Source organism: Pinus tabuliformis, chromosome 4_1 (genome assembly GCF_031772625.1).
Source record: "Pinus tabuliformis cultivar Carrire ecotype Pingquan chromosome 4_1, CPIR1, whole genome shotgun sequence".
Taxonomy (NCBI): domain Eukaryota; kingdom Viridiplantae; phylum Streptophyta; class Pinopsida; order Pinales; family Pinaceae; genus Pinus; species Pinus tabuliformis.
In genome coordinates, this window is record NC_142303.1 from 735,872,419 (window position 1) to 735,892,093 (window position 19,675).

The window sequence follows — 19,675 nt, forward strand, 5'->3', positions numbered from 1 at the left end:
TTTGGGCTACGTCCACCACGAACAGCCAGTCCTTCCTTTCTATTATCCAGCAAAATGAAGAGACACAACCTAGAGCAAATCCGCTATAATATCCTCTGTTTTCTCTCATAGTCTCAGCTCTCTGTTTCTCGCTCACAGAATACACATCTATCACACAACCTCAAATACAATGCCCTCATACAAAGAGAGGGGTTGCCTTCTAGGGCAAAAAACCATAAACTAACATAAGTTCTACCATCAGATCATCCGCCTAATGAACGACCCAGATTGACTAGAAATTACTATACTTTTACAAGGCAAGTCCCCCCCATGGAGGCGTGTACAGAACTTCCTGGGGTATACATCCGACTAAAACAAAGACCTCTGAACAATCATGCTCCACACACAACATAAACTACTTGTGGAGCTAACATATATCTGGGTGATAACAGAGGATAATAGACTAAGCAGTATGGTGATATTCCGATGATTATGCCTAATGGTAATATCAGATATATTAAAGATGTGATGTATGTACCCAGGATCAAGAAGAACTTGATCTATGTTTCAATGATGGCAGATCAGGACCTCCAAGTCAAATTCTTTAGAACATATTGTGTCATAAAGGACAACAAGAAGGAACCAGTTGCATCAGGATTTCATGTTGGAGGCCTTTGTAGGTTGAAAACGAAGAGAATGCCACACCAAGCTCTGGATTCAAGAGAATTGACAGCCGAGAATCTTTGGCATCAGAGATTCGGTCATCTTAACCTACAAGATCTCATGCTGCTACAAAGAAAAGTTATGGTTGATGGAATTCTTACTTTTCAGAATGTTCGTTTAGATTATGATGGATGTGCATTAGGAAGAATACATAAGGAAAAGTTTCCTTTGAATCTAATAGGAAGAAAAGAGATATTCTAGAGCTTGTGCATATAGATATATGCAGACCTATGCAGACTAAGTCACTAGGTGGTGCATATTATTTTCTACTCTTTACTGATGATTGTACTAGATTCTCCTAGTGATCCAGATTTAAACAAGAACATAACAAATTACATATACAATAATACATATAGATATGCAGTAGAAATAATACTTCATTTCATTACTGTAAAATACTGAAATATGCTTACAAATAGAAATGGAAATAAACTAGCTAGGGTGATGGTAGCTTATCTCTAAGAAGAGATGTGGTCGCTACATGCCTCTGAATTATGTTACAATGAGGCTCAAAAGCCTATTTATTATTGAGAACCAATGGGAAACCCTAAACATTCAAAAACCTAACCCTAGAAGATGAAATGCCAAACTGTGGGCCCCATTTGGCTAAATTGGTACATCAACTTCCCGAGGTTGTAGCTTTGGCATATGATCTCGGTTTGACACACACAATATCTCGTTAGAAAGATCTATCTAAGAAATAAAACTATGGGACAAGAAAGATTTATGCATTGACCCATGTTTCTCCCAGTTTTTCGAAAATATGTTGTTTAGGGCCTCAAAATGGCTCCAGAAGTTCAGGACTCGAAAAACTAATAAAAATAGTAAATTTTGCTACAATTAAGGAAACTAAAAGGTTGAAAGAAACAATGGTGGGGTTCCAAGTGGACTTGGCAGGTGGCCACCAATATCTACCTAGATCATTCCTCCCCCCTTAGGAAGCAATGGTTCTTATTGCACTGAGTTTCTCCACGAGATGAGGAAACTTTTGCTGAACTTGGTCCCTAGTGAGCCACTTGCCCTGGTGAACGAATTGGTCTACCTTGACAAATCGATACAATTTGATATTCTGCTAGTAAGTGTGCTTGATTTGTGTGTCCATGATCCAATCAGTTGCAACTTGTTCCATGCAATCTAGATTTAACTCTGTGGGTGTGAGTTGTTCTGGAATGTCGGATGTGTCTAGTAATGGTGGAAAGTATGGTCGAGGGTGATCCATATTGAACATTGGGTGCCAAGGAATGGGGGAATGTTGAGCTCAAATGCATTGTCTCCCATAACCTTGGTAATGGTGTAAGGACCATATTGAAGTGGTCTGAGTTTTGCGATAGGCTCTGGTAAGGCGTTCCTTTTGCAAATGCAACCAGACTTTGTCGCCACCTAAAACTTGTGTGGCACCTGATGTTGATCATGTCGCTTCTTGTACTTGGCATTTGATTTCTCTAGAATGTCATGGACCTGTTGGCGAATATGTTGGATGTGCTCAATGAAGTTGTTTGCCTTATTTGTTTCTGACTAGACATGAGTTGAATCTGCTTGAGTTGCTGCAAATGGCATGGCCACATCAATGACAGTGGCTGGAATCCCAAGCCCACCTAAAAAGGGCTATGGCTAGTTGAGCTATGGAGAGCCCTGTTATAGCTGTGTTGAACATAGGGGAGGCTCTCATCCCATGTGCGTAGATGTTTTGAGTTGTACATGCATAGAATGTGTACGATCATCCTGTTGACAACCTATGTCTGGCCATTAGATTGAGGATGGAAGGCTGTGGACTTAGTGAGTTTGGTATCCAGCATCCACTAGAGACTAGACCAAAATGTATTCAGGAACCTTCTATCTCGATCTAAGATAATAAATTGTGGGATCCCAAAAGTGTACCCACACTCATTCAAAGAATATTTTAGCAGTGGCTTCTGCTGTGATATTCTTCTTGCAAGATGCCATAATGGCCATCTTCGAGAACTTGCCAGTGACCACAAAAACATAGTCATTTCCATGAATATTAGAAGGAAGGCCCGACATGTAATCCATGGAGATGGATTCCTAGGGTCGACTAGGGGTAGGAAGTGGGGTACAAAGACCTTGCTTCTTGATGGTCAGTTTGGCAATGGCGTAGGCAATGCATGATCTGATTTGCTTCCCAACATCCTGTCGAAGATTCAGCCAATAGAAATACTTTTGCAGTACTTCCACTGTTTTCTTGACCCTGAAATGCCCGGCAACCTAACTGTAGTGTTCTTCCCAAACATCTTGGCACGCCCGCTTGAAGGAACACAAAGGTGACCTAGGTGGCATAATAGGGCATCCTGGAGGTGAAAATCTGGAACATTCTAACCATCCAAGGGTGTCTGGTATGTGTGGCCAAATTCTGGGTCGCTTTTGTGGAGAAGTGGTCAATCAAAAGTCTCGTGCCCACAAGAGTTGAGCACGGTGGTTAACACCATGATCTGTGGTCGACTGAGGCAATATGTAACATTATTGGTGCTACCCTTCTTATACTTGATATTCAAATGGAACTGTTGCAGGTATGTGTACCACTTTTGATGGTGATCATTCTCAAATTTCTCTTGGGTCTGTATGAACTGCAGCGGTCAGTAGTTTGTGTGGATGACCATTTCCTTCCCCAGAATGTAATGCTTCCATTATCGGTAAGCCTGCACAATGGAATAAATCTCTTTGTCATAAGTGGGATACTTCTGGATTGTGTCTGAAAGTGTCCCGCTGTGATATGCCACTGGATGCCCATGTTGAGTAAGGACTGCCCCAATAGCATAATCAGAGGCATCTATCTTGAACTAAAATGGTTGTTTCAAGTCTCATAATGTGAGCAATGGTGCCAAGCAGAGGCGATCTTTCAACTATGTGAATACCTTCTGTTGAGATTCAGACCAAAAGAATTTTTCTTTCGCTCCTCCCTTGGTGACTTGACTCAAGGGCCAAGTGATATGAGAAAATCCCAAAATGAACCTGTGGTAGAAGTTGGCAAGACATAGAAAGTTGCGGAGCTCTGTTCGATTGGTTGAAGATGGCCAATCCCGAATGACTTGGATCTTGGCTAGATCCACATGCACCCCCTGTTCGTCAATAATGTATCCTAGATATTGAACGTGGGTCATGCCAAAAGTTCATTTCTCCAAATTGGCACATAACTTTTGTTGTCGTAGTGTCTGGAGAACCTGTCGGATGTGGTGGAGGTGGTATTCCCAACTTTGGCTAAAGATCAGGATGCCATCCAAGTATACCACTACAAATGAGTTGGTGAATGGCCGCAAGATGTTGTCCATTAGCCTCATGAAGGTTGCAGGAGCATTTGTCAATCCAAAAGGCATAACCAACCATTCGAAAAGGCCCTCCTTGTCTTTTAGGGCAATCTACCACACATCGGAGGGTTCGATTAGTACCTAATGGAGGAGCATGAGGCTTAAAATACAAAAGGCTTCGTATTATTCCAAAAATCCAAAAAACTTTACAAGGAAAGGAGTGGGGTCCTTTAGCTGTCAATTTTCAAATCTTTCTAGATAGGATTTAAACTAGAATCTAGGATATAGATTATCATGTAATAAATTCAAGTAGTTAGATGTAGTGGAGTTTCTCGAGGAGAATATCATACAGATTAGATAGGATTAGTTAGTTTGGTCCTTTGATTTAGGACCTAGTTGTTAATTGAAATAGTACTTATGTAAGTTCCAAATCATAATAAGGGGATTTTGACCGATTTGGCTTGTTTTGTCATATATAAGATTTAGTTGCATAGAATATATCTTTGTGTCTTTCTGTGTAGATTTGGTCAATCCCAGAGGTATTGCATCCCTCTGTAATATCATTGTGTTTTGTTGAATTTCTTGTTTAATTCTAAAAGTTTCGAGTATTGTGTGATAGGGTTTAATCTCTTTTCATGTGTATTATCAACTGCGGGGTTTGAAGGTATACTGTTTCCCTGATCAGGCTTTAAGGGCCACACTCATCCTTACCTGTTGATCTTAATTTCAACACCTTATGATCAATCCATAGTGGGGGTTAGCTTGGTATTAACTTGTGGTTTATTAGAAGTCTCGCAAGCTGGAGGATTCAGTGGCCATCGTCATCCGACGAATATCGGGCTAAAGAAATAGGCAGACGTTAACTCATGAACCGGACCTGACATTGATTATATTATATTCTATAAACTCCATCGGATCCGTCCTAAGGAATTAAGCATGTGGGAAAAGCCAAACCTGAACTTCTATAGCTAGAGCGTTTATAAATCTCATCGGGTCTGTGAGGCCAGTTAAAGGTCACACAGATTGTCGAGCAACGACACAGTGACCGTTGCATCAATAAGGTTACCGACAGTTCGATCAGTCTCACATCACTTTAGGCATAAGTAAGTAAACCTTACCTAATAGTCTTGCGATTTCAATTTTGTGATGTTCTCATAGATTTATAAGGCTCATACTGTTGGGGAAATTTTAAGTGGTTCTGCTAGGTTAGTGGAATAGATAACTTTAGAAATAGATGAGAGATACCCCATGGGAAACTGAAGAAGGGGTCCAACCTGAATTAGAAGAGATTGTTTCGAGTTTTGAACATTTGTCAATAATGCCTGCACCCTCACCACTATTTGTGGTATCAGAGCAGCTTAAAGACACTGAACAGGGTCTCAAGGGTAAGAGAAAAAAATCCACTATGGCTTTTAGAGTTGGAAGAGGATGTGGTAGAAGAAGAAGACCTATTGCAAATGTTGAGGTGATGGAAGCTATGCAATAGATGCATGCCAGATTAGAAGCAATCGAACCAGGGAGAGATGTAGATGCTGGAGATGTTAGTGATCTTGAAGCGGAGGCTGCAGAAGAGGAGCAACCTGTAGAAGTTACTCCTGAGATGAGATTCTTTCAGTTAGTGTTGAGATCCACATCTAGACCCAAAACTAAAGTTTCAATTTATGCAGGAGGATTAAATCCTGAGGAGATGATAGACTAGATTAATGAGATGGAGAAATTCTTTGATTATGAAGAAACAAAGGATGAAAACAAGGTAAAGTTTGTTGTCCAAAGTTGAAAGGATATGCGACACTTTGGTGGGATGGAGTGTAGGCAGAAAGAAGAAGACTTGGCAAACAATCAATTAAGAATTGGAACATAATGGTGGAAAAAATGAAAAGTAAGTTTCTACCAAGTGACTATCATCAAACATTATTTAGACAAATGCAGAATCTTAGATAGAGGTCTACGAAAGTAAAGGAATACACAGAGGAATTCTAGAAAGTGAGTATAAGAGCAAGACAAGTCCAATATACATATGAGAAAGTTTCCATATATGTGAATGGCCTTAGAATGGACATTCAAGATGAGATAAGTGTACTATCTTCTAAAACAGTGGCAGAGGCTTATCAAGTGGTATTGAAAGCCGAAGAAAAACTCTTGAGGAAGAAATCTTCCAGAAATAGAGGTATCGTCTGAAGAAGGGGAAGACAAGGTGGTAGAGGAAGATCTATAGCACCTGGATATGGAGCTAGCAACAACTCAAGCTAGCATACACCCACAGGAGGTGATGCAAGTTGCATATTTTTTTTTTTAAATTCGTTAATTTCTAAATATTTTTTAAAATTAGAGAATAATATTATTTTATCTAAAAGTTGCCCATTTTTTCTAAAAGTTAATTTATAATCTTTAAAATTTTGGATATTTTTATGGTATTGTATATATTTTACTTAACTTTAAAAAAATATATATATATATGTTCTTAACCCTTTAAGTTATTATATTTTATAATTTAAATCTAAAATATTTAATAATAACAAATTTAATACCTAATTTATTTAAATAAATTAATAAATCAAAAATCAAAAACTAATAATAACAAATTTAATACATAATATATTTAAATAAATTAATAAATAAAAAATCGCAAATTATATTTAATTATAGTAATAGTTTTTGATCAAAGTTATAATTAATTATAATAATATATAATTTATTTGAATAAATTTATAAATCATAAATTTATATTTAATTATAGTAATAGTTTTGATAAAAATTACAATTATATTATTAAATAATTTTTTTATCATATAATTTTACATTTTAACAAGGTGCAGATTATATATATATATATATATATATATATATATATATATATCTATATCCCAAAATGTTTATCATTTTGTAGGAGTTTTTTTTGTTAAAACATAATCTAAATTAATAATTCAGAATTTTAATACCAATTTCTAAGATCTATTTTCTAAAATAACAAAAAGTAAATGCTATTATATAACCAATATATTTTAATTTAGCAAATCCAATTATTTCAATTTAGTTATATTTAAATTAAGCAGTAGGTACTAGCTATTATGTCACCTCTTTAATATTGGAATAATTTTTTAAAATAATAAATTCTAAATCAACAAAATATTTAAATTATCTATACATTTTCTATATATATTTATGTATTTTCTATATCTATATATCAACATTTTCCACAACACCAAACTTCTTAACTTGTTTAGTCAGCAAAATTATTAAAAAATCTCAATTAATTTCTAAATTTTTTGAAGTGTGATAGACCTTACTTGTCTTAATAAACATTAATAATCATCAATAATTAATTTTCTTCTGAAATATCTATATATTTAATTTTAATTTCATTATAACAATGAAAATAAAAATTTAATAAATCTAAAAAATACTTAATTTAATAATTTTAAATTTGTATTATAAACCGGTTTAAGTTGTCCACTCTAAACAATTATTTTTATATTTTCAATGTTTAAATAAAATGTAAAAAAAATTAAATCTACCTAAATAAATTAATTTCATATAAATTGTAATCATCCATCCTTTCTCTACACACAAAAACTTAAAAAAGAAAAATAATCCCCATAATGGTCTCATTGGTAGTTCATCAAATTTTTAGAAACACATTATTAGATTACTAAATTTTTATAATAAATATTGGAATAAAATTTTAAAATAATAAATTTTATAGCAACAAAATTTTTAGGAATTATTTTTTTATTATAATCTAGAATTTTAAATCTAAATCTAAATTTTAAAATTTAAATTATAAAAAATAAAAATAATTGTAAAAGTAATATTTTTTTCAAATAACAAATAAAATGCTAACTAATCTTTATGTTCTCAAATAAATTTCTTTCCATGACATATATAGAAAATTAAATGTTAAAATTTCAAAAGTAAAAGAAAAAAGAAGAGAAGTTGTTAAAACTTGAAAAGTGAAAAAAAATCACCTAGTTTTAAGAAAAAGTTAAATCATAAACATTTCCCAAGAGAAAATTAAATATTAAAATCTATAAAAATTAAAAAATATATATATCTTTTGATTCGAGTTGGTTTGTATGAGGACAAGAGGAAGAAATCATCTAAAACCCATCATTTGGAAATTCTTATATATTTTTTTATATGATGTACTTTGTATTAATAAGGAAGTCTTTAGGCCTTATTTCATTTATATTATATCATATATGTAGATGTGTCGGGGGGTTGTTCTAAACTTTTTATATATATTAAATATAATATTATGATGAAATATAATATTATCAAAATAACCATTAATAAACATTTTTTATATTACAAATTTTAATTATACTTTTTATCATTTTTTAATTAAATAATTTATTTTTCTTTAATCTAAATTATTATATGTTAATAACTAATGTAAAAAAATTGTTTTCAAAAAAATAATAAATTTTCATGACAATACTCAACTTACACATAATTAATAACTAATATTATATATTTAGATTTCTATTATTTCCAAAAACAAATGTGTATTATATCATGACTATCTCTTCAAAGAGGTGATTAATAAAATTAATTTCTATTATAACCAAAATCATTTTTCCTTAAATTTGCGTTTAAACTCTTAGTTGCTTACCGACAGGAAAACATCCTTCATACCGTAAAGAGGGCTGGCTTCGTAGCTCCACCAAGAGCTGCAGTGTATAGACAGTTTATTCATATATCATCTATAAATTAATACGTATCACTGTTCTGTGTTGCCTATATACAGAAAGTACAGTTATTCATGGCAGACAACCCTCCACGGAAAGATCCGAGTGGACCTCACAGCAAAGGAATTATGCAGCTGGTAATTAATCCGCAGGAGAAGTCGAACCTTGAGAACGTAAGCTCTAGCCCTACTGGATCACATGGTAATGAGATTCGTCAGCCCAGCACGCCCATAGAACTTCGCTAAGAAATGGTGGCGTTCGCTTGTGACTCTGCTGTGGGTATCCAGTGGAGGCAGCTCATCCTCATTATATCGTCTGATCTGACGAACGGACAGAGCATTAGTAAGAATATTGTGTTCCATTTATGTGCGCAAGGGATCTCGCGATCAGATATATAAAATCAGCTAGTTTAAAGCAACAGGCAACACTAGGAAAAAAAAATTGGTGTTTTTTGATGGTGTTGAATTTATCTCAACACGAAATTCTAGAAAAGGACATAACACTCAAAAATTTTGAAATAATTGGGCGATCTAAGCGAAATTATGGCCTGGTTAAACAACTAAGGGAAAAAACAGCAAACTACAAAGATGTGGGAAGGCAATATAAAAGGGAAAAAACAGCACACTACAAAGATGTGAGAAGGCACGACCGACATGAGTATGCCGATAATCCAAGGCTTTTCGAATTGCAGTTGTCTATAACGCGACTTTTTGAAAGTTTTTCCGGCTGATTTTTCCTGTCGAAATCCGGCAGGAATTATTGGAATCGCAAGTTTGATAGCTAGTTTCTGCACAATGAAAGCGTCCCAGGGGTTTTTCAGTGTGCTGAATCCAAATATGCAGTTAAAAAACCATTTTAACTGTAAGAAATCAAGATTTGACCTCAATTCTTCCGCCGGATTCCGTCACCGGAATCTTCAAAAAATCGCATTATAGACAACTCCTTTCGAATTTATATGTAACTATACGGATAAAAAGGACGGGTTGACATTTCAAAATAACGATACAAATTATTATACTAATCAACATGGTCGGTTGGAATATAAAATTAATTGTTTTTGTCGTTTTCAACGCATTATCGTCAAAATGTTAGATAATGACATTTTTACAGTCAACTTCGATCGCTACATCTGTGCTTGAACTGCGAACCTGTAAGCGACGGTTATGTGGCCATGGAAGTAAACGCGGGTAAACAGCGTGATTAGGGGGCTCGCGGGACCGCACCGCTCCGAATTTGAAGCGCGCTCTGCCAAAAAGACAAAATAAAGAAAAACTCCTTGACTTTTTGTCCATCGAAACCATAACAGAATGACGGTGACGGCCATCGGGATTCGCCAAAAGGTTCAATCACGTCAATCATGGTTTTTTAATAATTTAATTCAACATTGAAGGTTGAATAGATCTTTCGATCCGCATCATAGCTAGGATTGCGTGCAAATAAAAACCACCTAGGGTAAACATTTTCCTAATAAATCTCTTTGGCCCAATGTTCCATTGAAACAGTAGATCTTCGGACGAAGAATATAAATGTTGGACTCTCAATAGCTTATGAGAAATGCCTTATATGCCTTATATAATGGCTATTACAACCCACTTCAATTTCTAATACATCGGACACTATGTTTAAAAATCTAATACATCGTACACTATGTTTAAAAATATATATCTGTGATGAATTATGATGTTTTAAGGTTACACTCAATAAACATCGAAACTAATAATATTAACACCAAATTAATAATAAATATGTAGTAAGTGTAATACTAGTATTAAATATATTAATGATAAAATGTTAATGGTGCTTTGGTTACCCAGTGCAGCAATAACATTTCCATTTCCCAATAGCTTCCACCACATAAATTTACATCCCCATAAACATGTGCTCCCTTTCTCCTAATAGCTTCCAACACAAAAGTTTAAATCCCCATAAACATGTGCTCCCTTTTTGCCATGTATTTACTATGCATTAGGCATATTATAAGTTTTATGATCATAAGTAAAATTAGACTGCTTTAACTTATGACCTTTGATATAATCACTCTCTAGTTATCGTACTCCCATATCCATTATCACCACAACCCTTATGGTTATAAATGGAATTATCATCTACTAATTTTTCGAATCAGTCCCTCTCATTTTGGAGACAATGTAAGGTTGAGTATTAGTTTGATTGAGTAGTTAAATAGTCAATCAAACTATATAAACATGGTCTTTAATAAGTTTATTATTTCTCAAGTTGAGGCATGACAAGTATGCTTAACATGATCAAAGTGGATTGCTTCCTCATTTTATAGGAGTTACTTACAATTTTAGATGTGTATATGATCATGTGGATTAGTCTATCGTACACTTATAATTGTTCGTTTAATATGTTGAACTATGATCATTTGTGCCTAATTGTTATAACAATGTCTATCAACACTAGCTCTCTCTTAAAATTCAGAATTAATTAGTTATGCAATTCCCTATTTTTTCAACATAGTATCAAGAGCTGCTATATTAAAATATATCTTAATTTATATTAGTTGCTATGTAATGTACTAATGTTTGAATAATATCCCTGAAGAAGATTGACTCAAATATTGAATTCACCATTCCAAAACAAAAATATAGTATTTCAAATTTGCATGGTTGTATCTTTGAAGCCCCTTGGTTAAGTTCCTTTTTCTAGTCGACATTAGGTTGTTGTGACAACATTTTCTATCGCATTTCATTAAAAATCATAAAAGACTCAAACATTATTTCTTTTTATTGCACCGTTAATTTGTCGCGCATTCATCTCTATATTAGAACATGAATCAACTATGCTCATTTTTACATCACGTTTTCGTCATGTTTGGATACTAAAAAACCTTATTCTAAATTAATAAACTACTTTCCTTATAATTTATTAATTAACCTACATTCCTTCTCATACATGGTATTAAATAATTTTCAATACACATGGTTGGAGATGAATTTTGAATTTATAAATAAAAATATAATATGAATGAAATTCAAATATGCATCTAGCATATTTAACAAAAGATCATAACCGAATTAATAAATTAAAATAGTGGATGTATTTATGCACATAATGGATATTAAAGTTAATATTTATAACTGGAAATTAAAAGTGTTTTAAGGAAAGTCTGTGAATTTTTATTTTTTTAATCCTATGCGTAATAGTCAAGTTTTTGACACTTCGGTTTTTGGATTAAATTGTTTATAAATTATAAATAAATGGATATGATCATAAAATAATTTGATCTTGTGTGTAAATAATGTAAATATGTTATAAAAATTGTGTGTAAATAATGTAAATATATTATAAAAATTTTAATGTGAACTTTAAGGCAATTGATTAATTAGTGAATTTTTTGCATTTACTTTCATAAACTATGATTTCTATATATTATGAGTTATATGTGTCATCTTAAACTCAGAATATGTAAACATTAATTCAGAAATAAATATAAATATTGAAGGATAACTATTAAGAGCCACCAGGGGAAGAGAAAAGTTGGGTATAAGGGAGATCACAAGTAATTATAATTTTACTATGTTTCTTAACCTTCATCTTCCACCATGTTTCTTACTAAAATCCTAAACTTCAAATCATTGAATGTCGTGGCGTCTAAAGGGAAATTTCTCCTTCCATGGTTATGAGAAAGTGGGGGTTAAGAGCAAGTTCAGAGAAATGTACGAAATTCTATGTCGAGGGAATTTAGTCCTTATGGAAATTTGAACCATATATTCTCTATTTCCCTTTCTTCATGCAAATTTCAATGGAACTTTTCATTTGTTCATTAAAACTAATATCATCCACTTTGTCATTTAATTTATTCTTCATTTTATTCATGCTTTACATCAAATTATTTTTCATTGGAAGATATAAGTAAGGATATATAAGGAAGAGAACATTGTGAACCAAGAAGATAGAAAGATGGAAAGTTGAACAAAAGCATAGAGAAAAACTTGAGAGGAAACTCCATGGGGCTTCACTCAATGAACCTCTAACATATCACATGCATTCATGACATATTAAAAAATACCCTTAATTTGACTACGTATTGGAAAATACCTCTAAAAATCACATTATTTAACCCACTACCAATACAAACCCGATGCACCTTCCCAATTTAAAAAACCCTTAATTTCACTAGATATTGTAGATGTTGTTAGGGTCCCACCCTAACCCCCCTATTTATGTAATAGGATCGAGTCATAGTTATAGTTAAGTAAAGAGTCAATAAAGCCCATATTAATAATTGTAAGTGGTTAACCCACATTTAATGACGGTACCGCAGTTAGTTACAAATGGGCCATGGTATTAGATAGATGGTATTAATAAGAACCATGGTATTGCCCCATGGTATTGCATGTATGAATCTTATATAAAGAATAGAGACTCCCTGCGAGGAGCATCATGTCTTATTTTGTAATCGAGCTCTGCTCTATTGGAGGTTGCCCCCTCGAAGAGGCAAGTGAACATTGCTTTTTGAATAATAAAATACTTGTTGTTATTTCTCACTGTTCTATGTTCTGGGTATATTTCTTCGCATATTTGGTATTTTGGTATCATCTTGCAGGTTAAGAGCATAACAGATGTCCATTTTTTCATTAATAGTTTTTATACCCCTTTATATTTTTTTATTAACTTTGAGTTCCATATTTTATTCCTACCAATATGAAAACCTTTCACCCCCTACTATATGATCAATATATTATGTCATTTTTTCCTCAATATATGTTCCCCAATATGAATGCATGTGGTATGGTATTTCTCTAGTAGTGAAGTCCACAAGGGAACTCTTCCCAAACGTTATAGATACTTACATATTTAGTGTCGAATAGACATAACAAAACATTTATTGATATTTCTTATAGCTATAAAATAGGTTGAACTCCTTATAAACCCATTAAATACCATTATAAGGAATAAAATCTCTAATGTACTATGTACCTTGTCTTGAGTGGAAAATGAAATAGAGTGTCATATCTAGACATTTTGGATGACTACTTCGTGTGTTCTTTCATGTTTTACTTAGCTTAGCCTTAAATCCATTGGAAGAAAATTTTCAAAGGAGCACTCAACTTTCCATTAAATTTAACCTTTGGTTGAACTATCTATTCAATTGAAAACCTATAAAAAATGCAAAAAAATAGACCAATAGAGTTTTCTCCAAGTTTCTCTAATGTTAAAAGGAGCAAACTCACTCAAATATTTGAAATTTGCAGTTAGACCTAATACCATTAGTGTTAGCATCAAATCGACATCCAACCTTTACAATTTCTCTATTTTGCTTTGATTGGTTATATATCTATATCTATATCTATATCTATATCTATATCTATATCTATATATATATATATATATATATATATATATATATATAAATATAAATATATATAATTTTAATTTTATTATGAATTATAGAAACAAAAATTTAGTAAATCTCAAGAATACAAAATCTAAAAAAAATTATAATGCTTAAAGTTATCTACTTAAAAAAAATATTTTTGTATTTTCAATATTTAAATGAAATTAAAAAAAAAAAACTGAATTTAACCTGATTTTATACACCAATTTTTTATTAATTTATTTGAAAATAAATAAGTAAAATTCTTCCTTTAATTATATAAAACTAGTTGTGCATTGGCCAATTCCATGTAAAGTGAAATCATCCTTTTTCATCTACTAACAAGAATACGGAAAAAATTAGTCTCCCAAAAGATGGATCATTAATAATTCATAAACTTTTTAGAAACATATTATTAAATTTCCTTATTATACGGTTTCAGGCACCATATTACCTTTCAGTCTGTATTACTTTGTCTTCGATCTAAAACATTTTGAAGCTATTCCATAGAAATTTTATCATTGATTGAGATCTTATTAGTCCCTGCTTTCGACATAGTAGGGACTATAGCGATCAATCGACTATATATTTCATATTAATTGAAGCGCACAGTTACATTTAACCAATGTTTTAGAAAAACATATCGTGGTTTTTTGGTTTTATCCAAAGTTTTGTTTTGGAGGTCTTATTGTTGGGATATCGATTGATTTCATATTAATACATCGTACTGATCCATTTTATCCAAAGTTCTGTGATTTTATATATAGCTGGGGCAATGTTTCATAAAACTTTGTTCAAAAGATTTGAAGTGGTGATTACACCTGTTACTGCCGGCTACCACCATTATTTACACTTGTCACCCATGGCCATTGCCGACTTCCACCGACTCTCTACTTGAAGCAATTGAAGCAAATATCAACCTCATTGCAAAGCCATTGAAGCAGACAACAACCTCTCTGAAGCTCACATCTGTAGTCAGGCACACTTCAAATGCCAAAGTTCTCCACTTCGCAAGTGAGGTTTCTGGTTTTTCCCCTGCCAAAGTTCTCCACTTCGCAAGTAAGGTTTCTTTCTTGTTTTCAATCTGCTTTCAACCTGCAAGATGTAGACTTAAACAACTCATAGTAGACTTAAACAAGTCATAAAATAAATAGTCATTCAATTCATTAGATTAGCAGAACATATAGAGATTTGAAAACCCTTAGACTCCAGCTTCATCTGCATTAATTAGTTTCAGGTATTTGTTCACATAGATATTTTGTGATACAAAAATGCATACCAAACTGTAAAATGAGGTACTCTTATGAGGTTGTAAATAATATGTACTTGTTGCTCTACTTAATGTAGCGACTGGTCCATTGGTCCATGACCCGCTCTTGTGGATGTGACCACCATTCCGCTAGTTGCAATGGATCTACCTGTAGAGGATCATGGAGAACCTGTTAATTGTGACCGATAGAGAACAAAATGCTTCAAAACCTTTTAAAGCATAAATTTAGCACCGTGGCTTCAAGGTGAACTTACCAAAACCTTAATCAAAAACTTAACAAGAAATGCATCCGTTTCATTTTTTAATTTTCTCTGCTTTAAATGCATCAATTTTTTTTTCTTTAACTGTTTCTATTTACTGCAGGCAATATTAATGATATTGAACATGAAAACCTTACTCAAAAACTCAACGGTAAATGCCTCATTTAGTATTCTCAAGATCTTTAAGGTCTCTGGGAAATTTAAGATAGCAGATAAAGAATTTTGACACTCATTAAACTCAGCCATGCCCCGGCCCAAGACTGATGTCCTGTATGATATGCCAATATCAATGAACAACATCCTATGAGTTTGCATCAAAACAAATACACTGTTACATTAAAGAATGTCTCAGAGCATTATCTGAAAAAAAGAGTATATTGCAGATTGAGACATGCTTAAGATAAAGGAACCCGCCATAGATTCTACAAAATCTCCTCTAAGCACAAATAAAATTTATTCTAATGTGATTTCCAAATCCAAAGGATATGAGGCACAACATTGAGCTTCAATTTGTTGATACATCTCACAGCCAAAATTCAGCAAGAAATGACAAAACATAACAAAAAAGTTGCCAATGATAACATTACAGATGACTGGATTTGCCAACAATTGGTGTAAACAGTTGGAAGTGACTCTTCCACATTATCCACCAAGAGTTTATAAAACAACCTTTCATTCAGCTCCTTCCCAGAAGCTTCTTCATGTGCTCTCTTCGCTGCCTTTGTTTCTTGCTTTGCAGAATGTTAAATTGTTACTTTGTTGTGCTCTCTTCACTGCCTTTGTTTCTTGATTTGTGGACTGAAAAACTGTTACTGACTCACGGAGCACCAATGACTAACACTTCCAGCGATGAAGGTTGTGGTGGCTGGAAGGTAAAACATCAAAATTTGGGAATCAATAGTTGAGACACCTGGCATTCATGCAAGGTTGATTTACCTTATTTTTTAATTATTTGTTATTTATTAATTTTTTAATGAATGAAATTATCATAGAAAAGTAGCTTTGCCTTGCGTATCTGAGTTGGTGGCTGTATAATGTCATATTCATGTCAAACTCTGAGTAGGTGGCTGTATAATGTCATATTAAGGTCAAAGTCTCATTGGGTGGCTGCATAATGTTGGTAAGAGGAAACTGAAGACAACGTTAACAAACAGTCGTGATTTAGATGTCAATCAAATAGAACTATATCGCAAAGAGTCCTGATCCTTCAAAAAAGGGGGAACATTAATTAACTTCTTTTGCAAAACTGAATATTTGCACAATTTGCTACCTGTCTGGCAAGAGCTGTCCTGAAGGTGCACATGTGTGCCATGGCCGGTATGATGTAGATGGTAAAACTGACCAACAAAGCTCCAACTGCGGAATTGATGGGGCCAAAGAAAGGAAATATGATTGCAAGGAACCAGATTGGAATCACTACAGGCAGCCTTGCTAGTGCCCGAAGAAAAATGCTCTTGGTATCATGCATTCCAATGACTTTTTCCCAAACAAAGTAGAGAGGGGTACATGCAAAGCCAAAGGTAATGAACTGTACACAAAGAATAGCAAGATAGTATACTATCAGTGTAACCAAACTACTTTTATTAACAGTTTACAGAGAAAAATAAGTCCAAAATGGGGTCTCTAGGACGTCACATATTAAACTCATTCCAGGATAATTCTAATTTCTGAGTACGATGTCAAAATTGAAAATGTTTCAAAACAATTGTTGATAGAGACTCCAGCTTACCTGGTGAATTAACATAAGAATGACAGCAATGTCACGGAAAACTGACTTGGGGAGCAAAGCGAAAGCATTTGCATGATTCAAGAGCTCATCTCCAAAAGCCCAGTAAACCGATATTGCAGATGGCAGCGTTAATGTGAATACATACAGAGTTGCCAAAAGGTAGATATACTTGAATTTCTGAGGCTTCCACATGGCATGCATTATTTCACTGTAGAGTACAAATCCGTAATTGGTCAGATAAATCTGTAGAGAACTCAGCTCATAGAAAAGCTTGAAAATTGATAAAGAGTTGCTTACACTGTGACTGCATGACCCCCAAAAGTGTAAAGGATGTTTGTGGCTCCTGTGAAGTATAACACCATCTTTGTTGGGGCCGAGTGTTCCACATTTTCAACCTGCCCAATTTGGACACTGTTAGATATCCCTATGAATTACTCTGGGAACTTCATCTTATTGCAGAGAGAAAACTGTACGAGCTTTGGCTATATGTACCTGTCCATGAACAGCTGCTGCGATTGTCATATACCATGCAGTGTATGTTGTCATTCCAAGTCCAATGAATGACCAAATGCGGTAGTTATGGAAAGACGGGATGAAGACCGTGGTTGCACAACAAGCTCCAAAGATGTATGTCCAAGAATATTATGAAAATGAAACTTTGTTGTGTATCAAATGCCTTTGTGAAAGAATAAAGTTATGAAATAAAAGTAAATAGGTTTCAGAATATTATGAAAATGAAACTCTGTTGTGTAAACCATTACTTTATGATTGTGATTGCTTTTCTGACTGTCCACCTATCTGGTCATGTGGGCCGATAATTTTACTGGTTGTCTGACGTTGTGGGCCAACGATCTTACCGCTTGTCTATCATGCGATAACCTAACATGCACGATGACAACACCTCAAAGGAGCACTGGAGTAATTATATTAATTTTAAAACTGGAGTAATTATATTATATTTTTAAAATTATTAGATAGAGAATGAAGATGCCCTTTTAAATACATTAAAATTTAAATATCAAGTTACTCTATTTCATTTTTACAATATATTTTCAATTTTTTTTAATTAAAATACTTCTTGACTTTTCTTTATTTCATTTCACTTTGAAAATGACTTCTTCTCCATTTCACTTGAAGATGACTTCTTTTCTGAACTCCTTTGTCCCTTCATTCTTCAATATTGTCTGACTCGAAATTATGTTTGGCCATTGAATATCCTTTGTCTAACCCCATACATTGTCTAGCCGTCTAAATTATGTTTGGGCCATTGCATATCCTTAAATGCCTACCTACAAGGAATAATCAAAATCCACAATGACAAGTCTATTGTTATTTTTCATTTCCTCTAATCTATTAAACACAGGTGAGAGGAGAAATTTCAGGGGACTTGCAGTGTTCAAATCACCAGATACCATATGAATCGAAGACTGGTCGTGATGGAGGATCATAAATCTTCTGAGAAGGGGAAGGCTTCGGTAGACTGTTCTTCTAGCACTACGATCCCGACCATAAAGGTCTGGCTTACGAACTAGAACATGCTCTGGTCGTGATAGAGGATGACCGGCCATGAAAATTACAAATTGCAACAATATTTAACAAATTTATTTGGCAACCATTCGTACCGAATTGAATTTTAGCGAATTATTGACCGAGCCGAACCGCCGAATTTCTGAATTCTTGAGGCCGATTCGGCCGAATTTGGTAACTATGCCTTGAACTGCTTCAAATGCGTTGTAACGCTATGGTCTTATTGTGCGGATTTATTTTTTAAATGCAGATTTCTGACTTCTAATGCCTTTCAATGACTTTGCAGCAGTGGTCTAATCACGACTTCTTCTAACACAAGAGGCCTCTTCTTATAATTAAATAAAATTACATAAAAAAAAAATGATTGAACTGAAACTGAATTATGAAATAAGATAATATAAGAAACATCAAAAATAAATGATTAAACTGAAACTGAATTATAACTCAATTGAACTGAAACTGAACATGGAAATAGTTTCTCCATCATTCTCAACTTACTATAACATCATCTGCCCTCCCGGTTCTTCCTAAAACACTGCTTGTCCACCTACCCAGCCAAGCCAGCATCTTCTTCAACCCCCTCGTCCACCAGCGTTCCTCAGTGACCTCATCAACTACAAATGGCGGCTTTGGATTTCATCGAGGTTCATATCTATCTTGCTACTCCTTTCTTTCTTCTTGTCTATATTTTTTATATAGTAATGAAACAAATAAAGAAAGTTCTCACTTTGCTCACGCTTGTAGGGATTCATAAAGTAAATCTTTATATTTATATATATTATTGAGGTAAATAAAAATGAAAAATTATTTATCCACCGTGAACGGTTCTTGAACTGTCTCTGCGGCATATATCTTCCGAAGACATAATGAGTTAAGTTAAACAGATCTCTTCGCCGTG

General features: G+C 33.7%; 1 protein-coding gene across 1 annotated transcript; it reads right to left on the reverse strand.

The window, feature by feature from the left end:
- Positions 1 to 16,725: 16,725 nt before the first annotated feature.
- Positions 16,726 to 17,883, reverse strand: LOC149178251 (auxin transporter-like protein 4; the record flags this gene model as incomplete). Its single annotated transcript, XM_089423579.1, has 4 exons — positions 16,726 to 17,049; positions 17,251 to 17,458; positions 17,548 to 17,645; positions 17,743 to 17,883. Coding segments are annotated over 4 exons (747 nt in total), but the record flags the coding sequence as incomplete, so codon positions are not given.
- Positions 17,884 to 19,675: the final 1,792 nt, after the last annotated feature.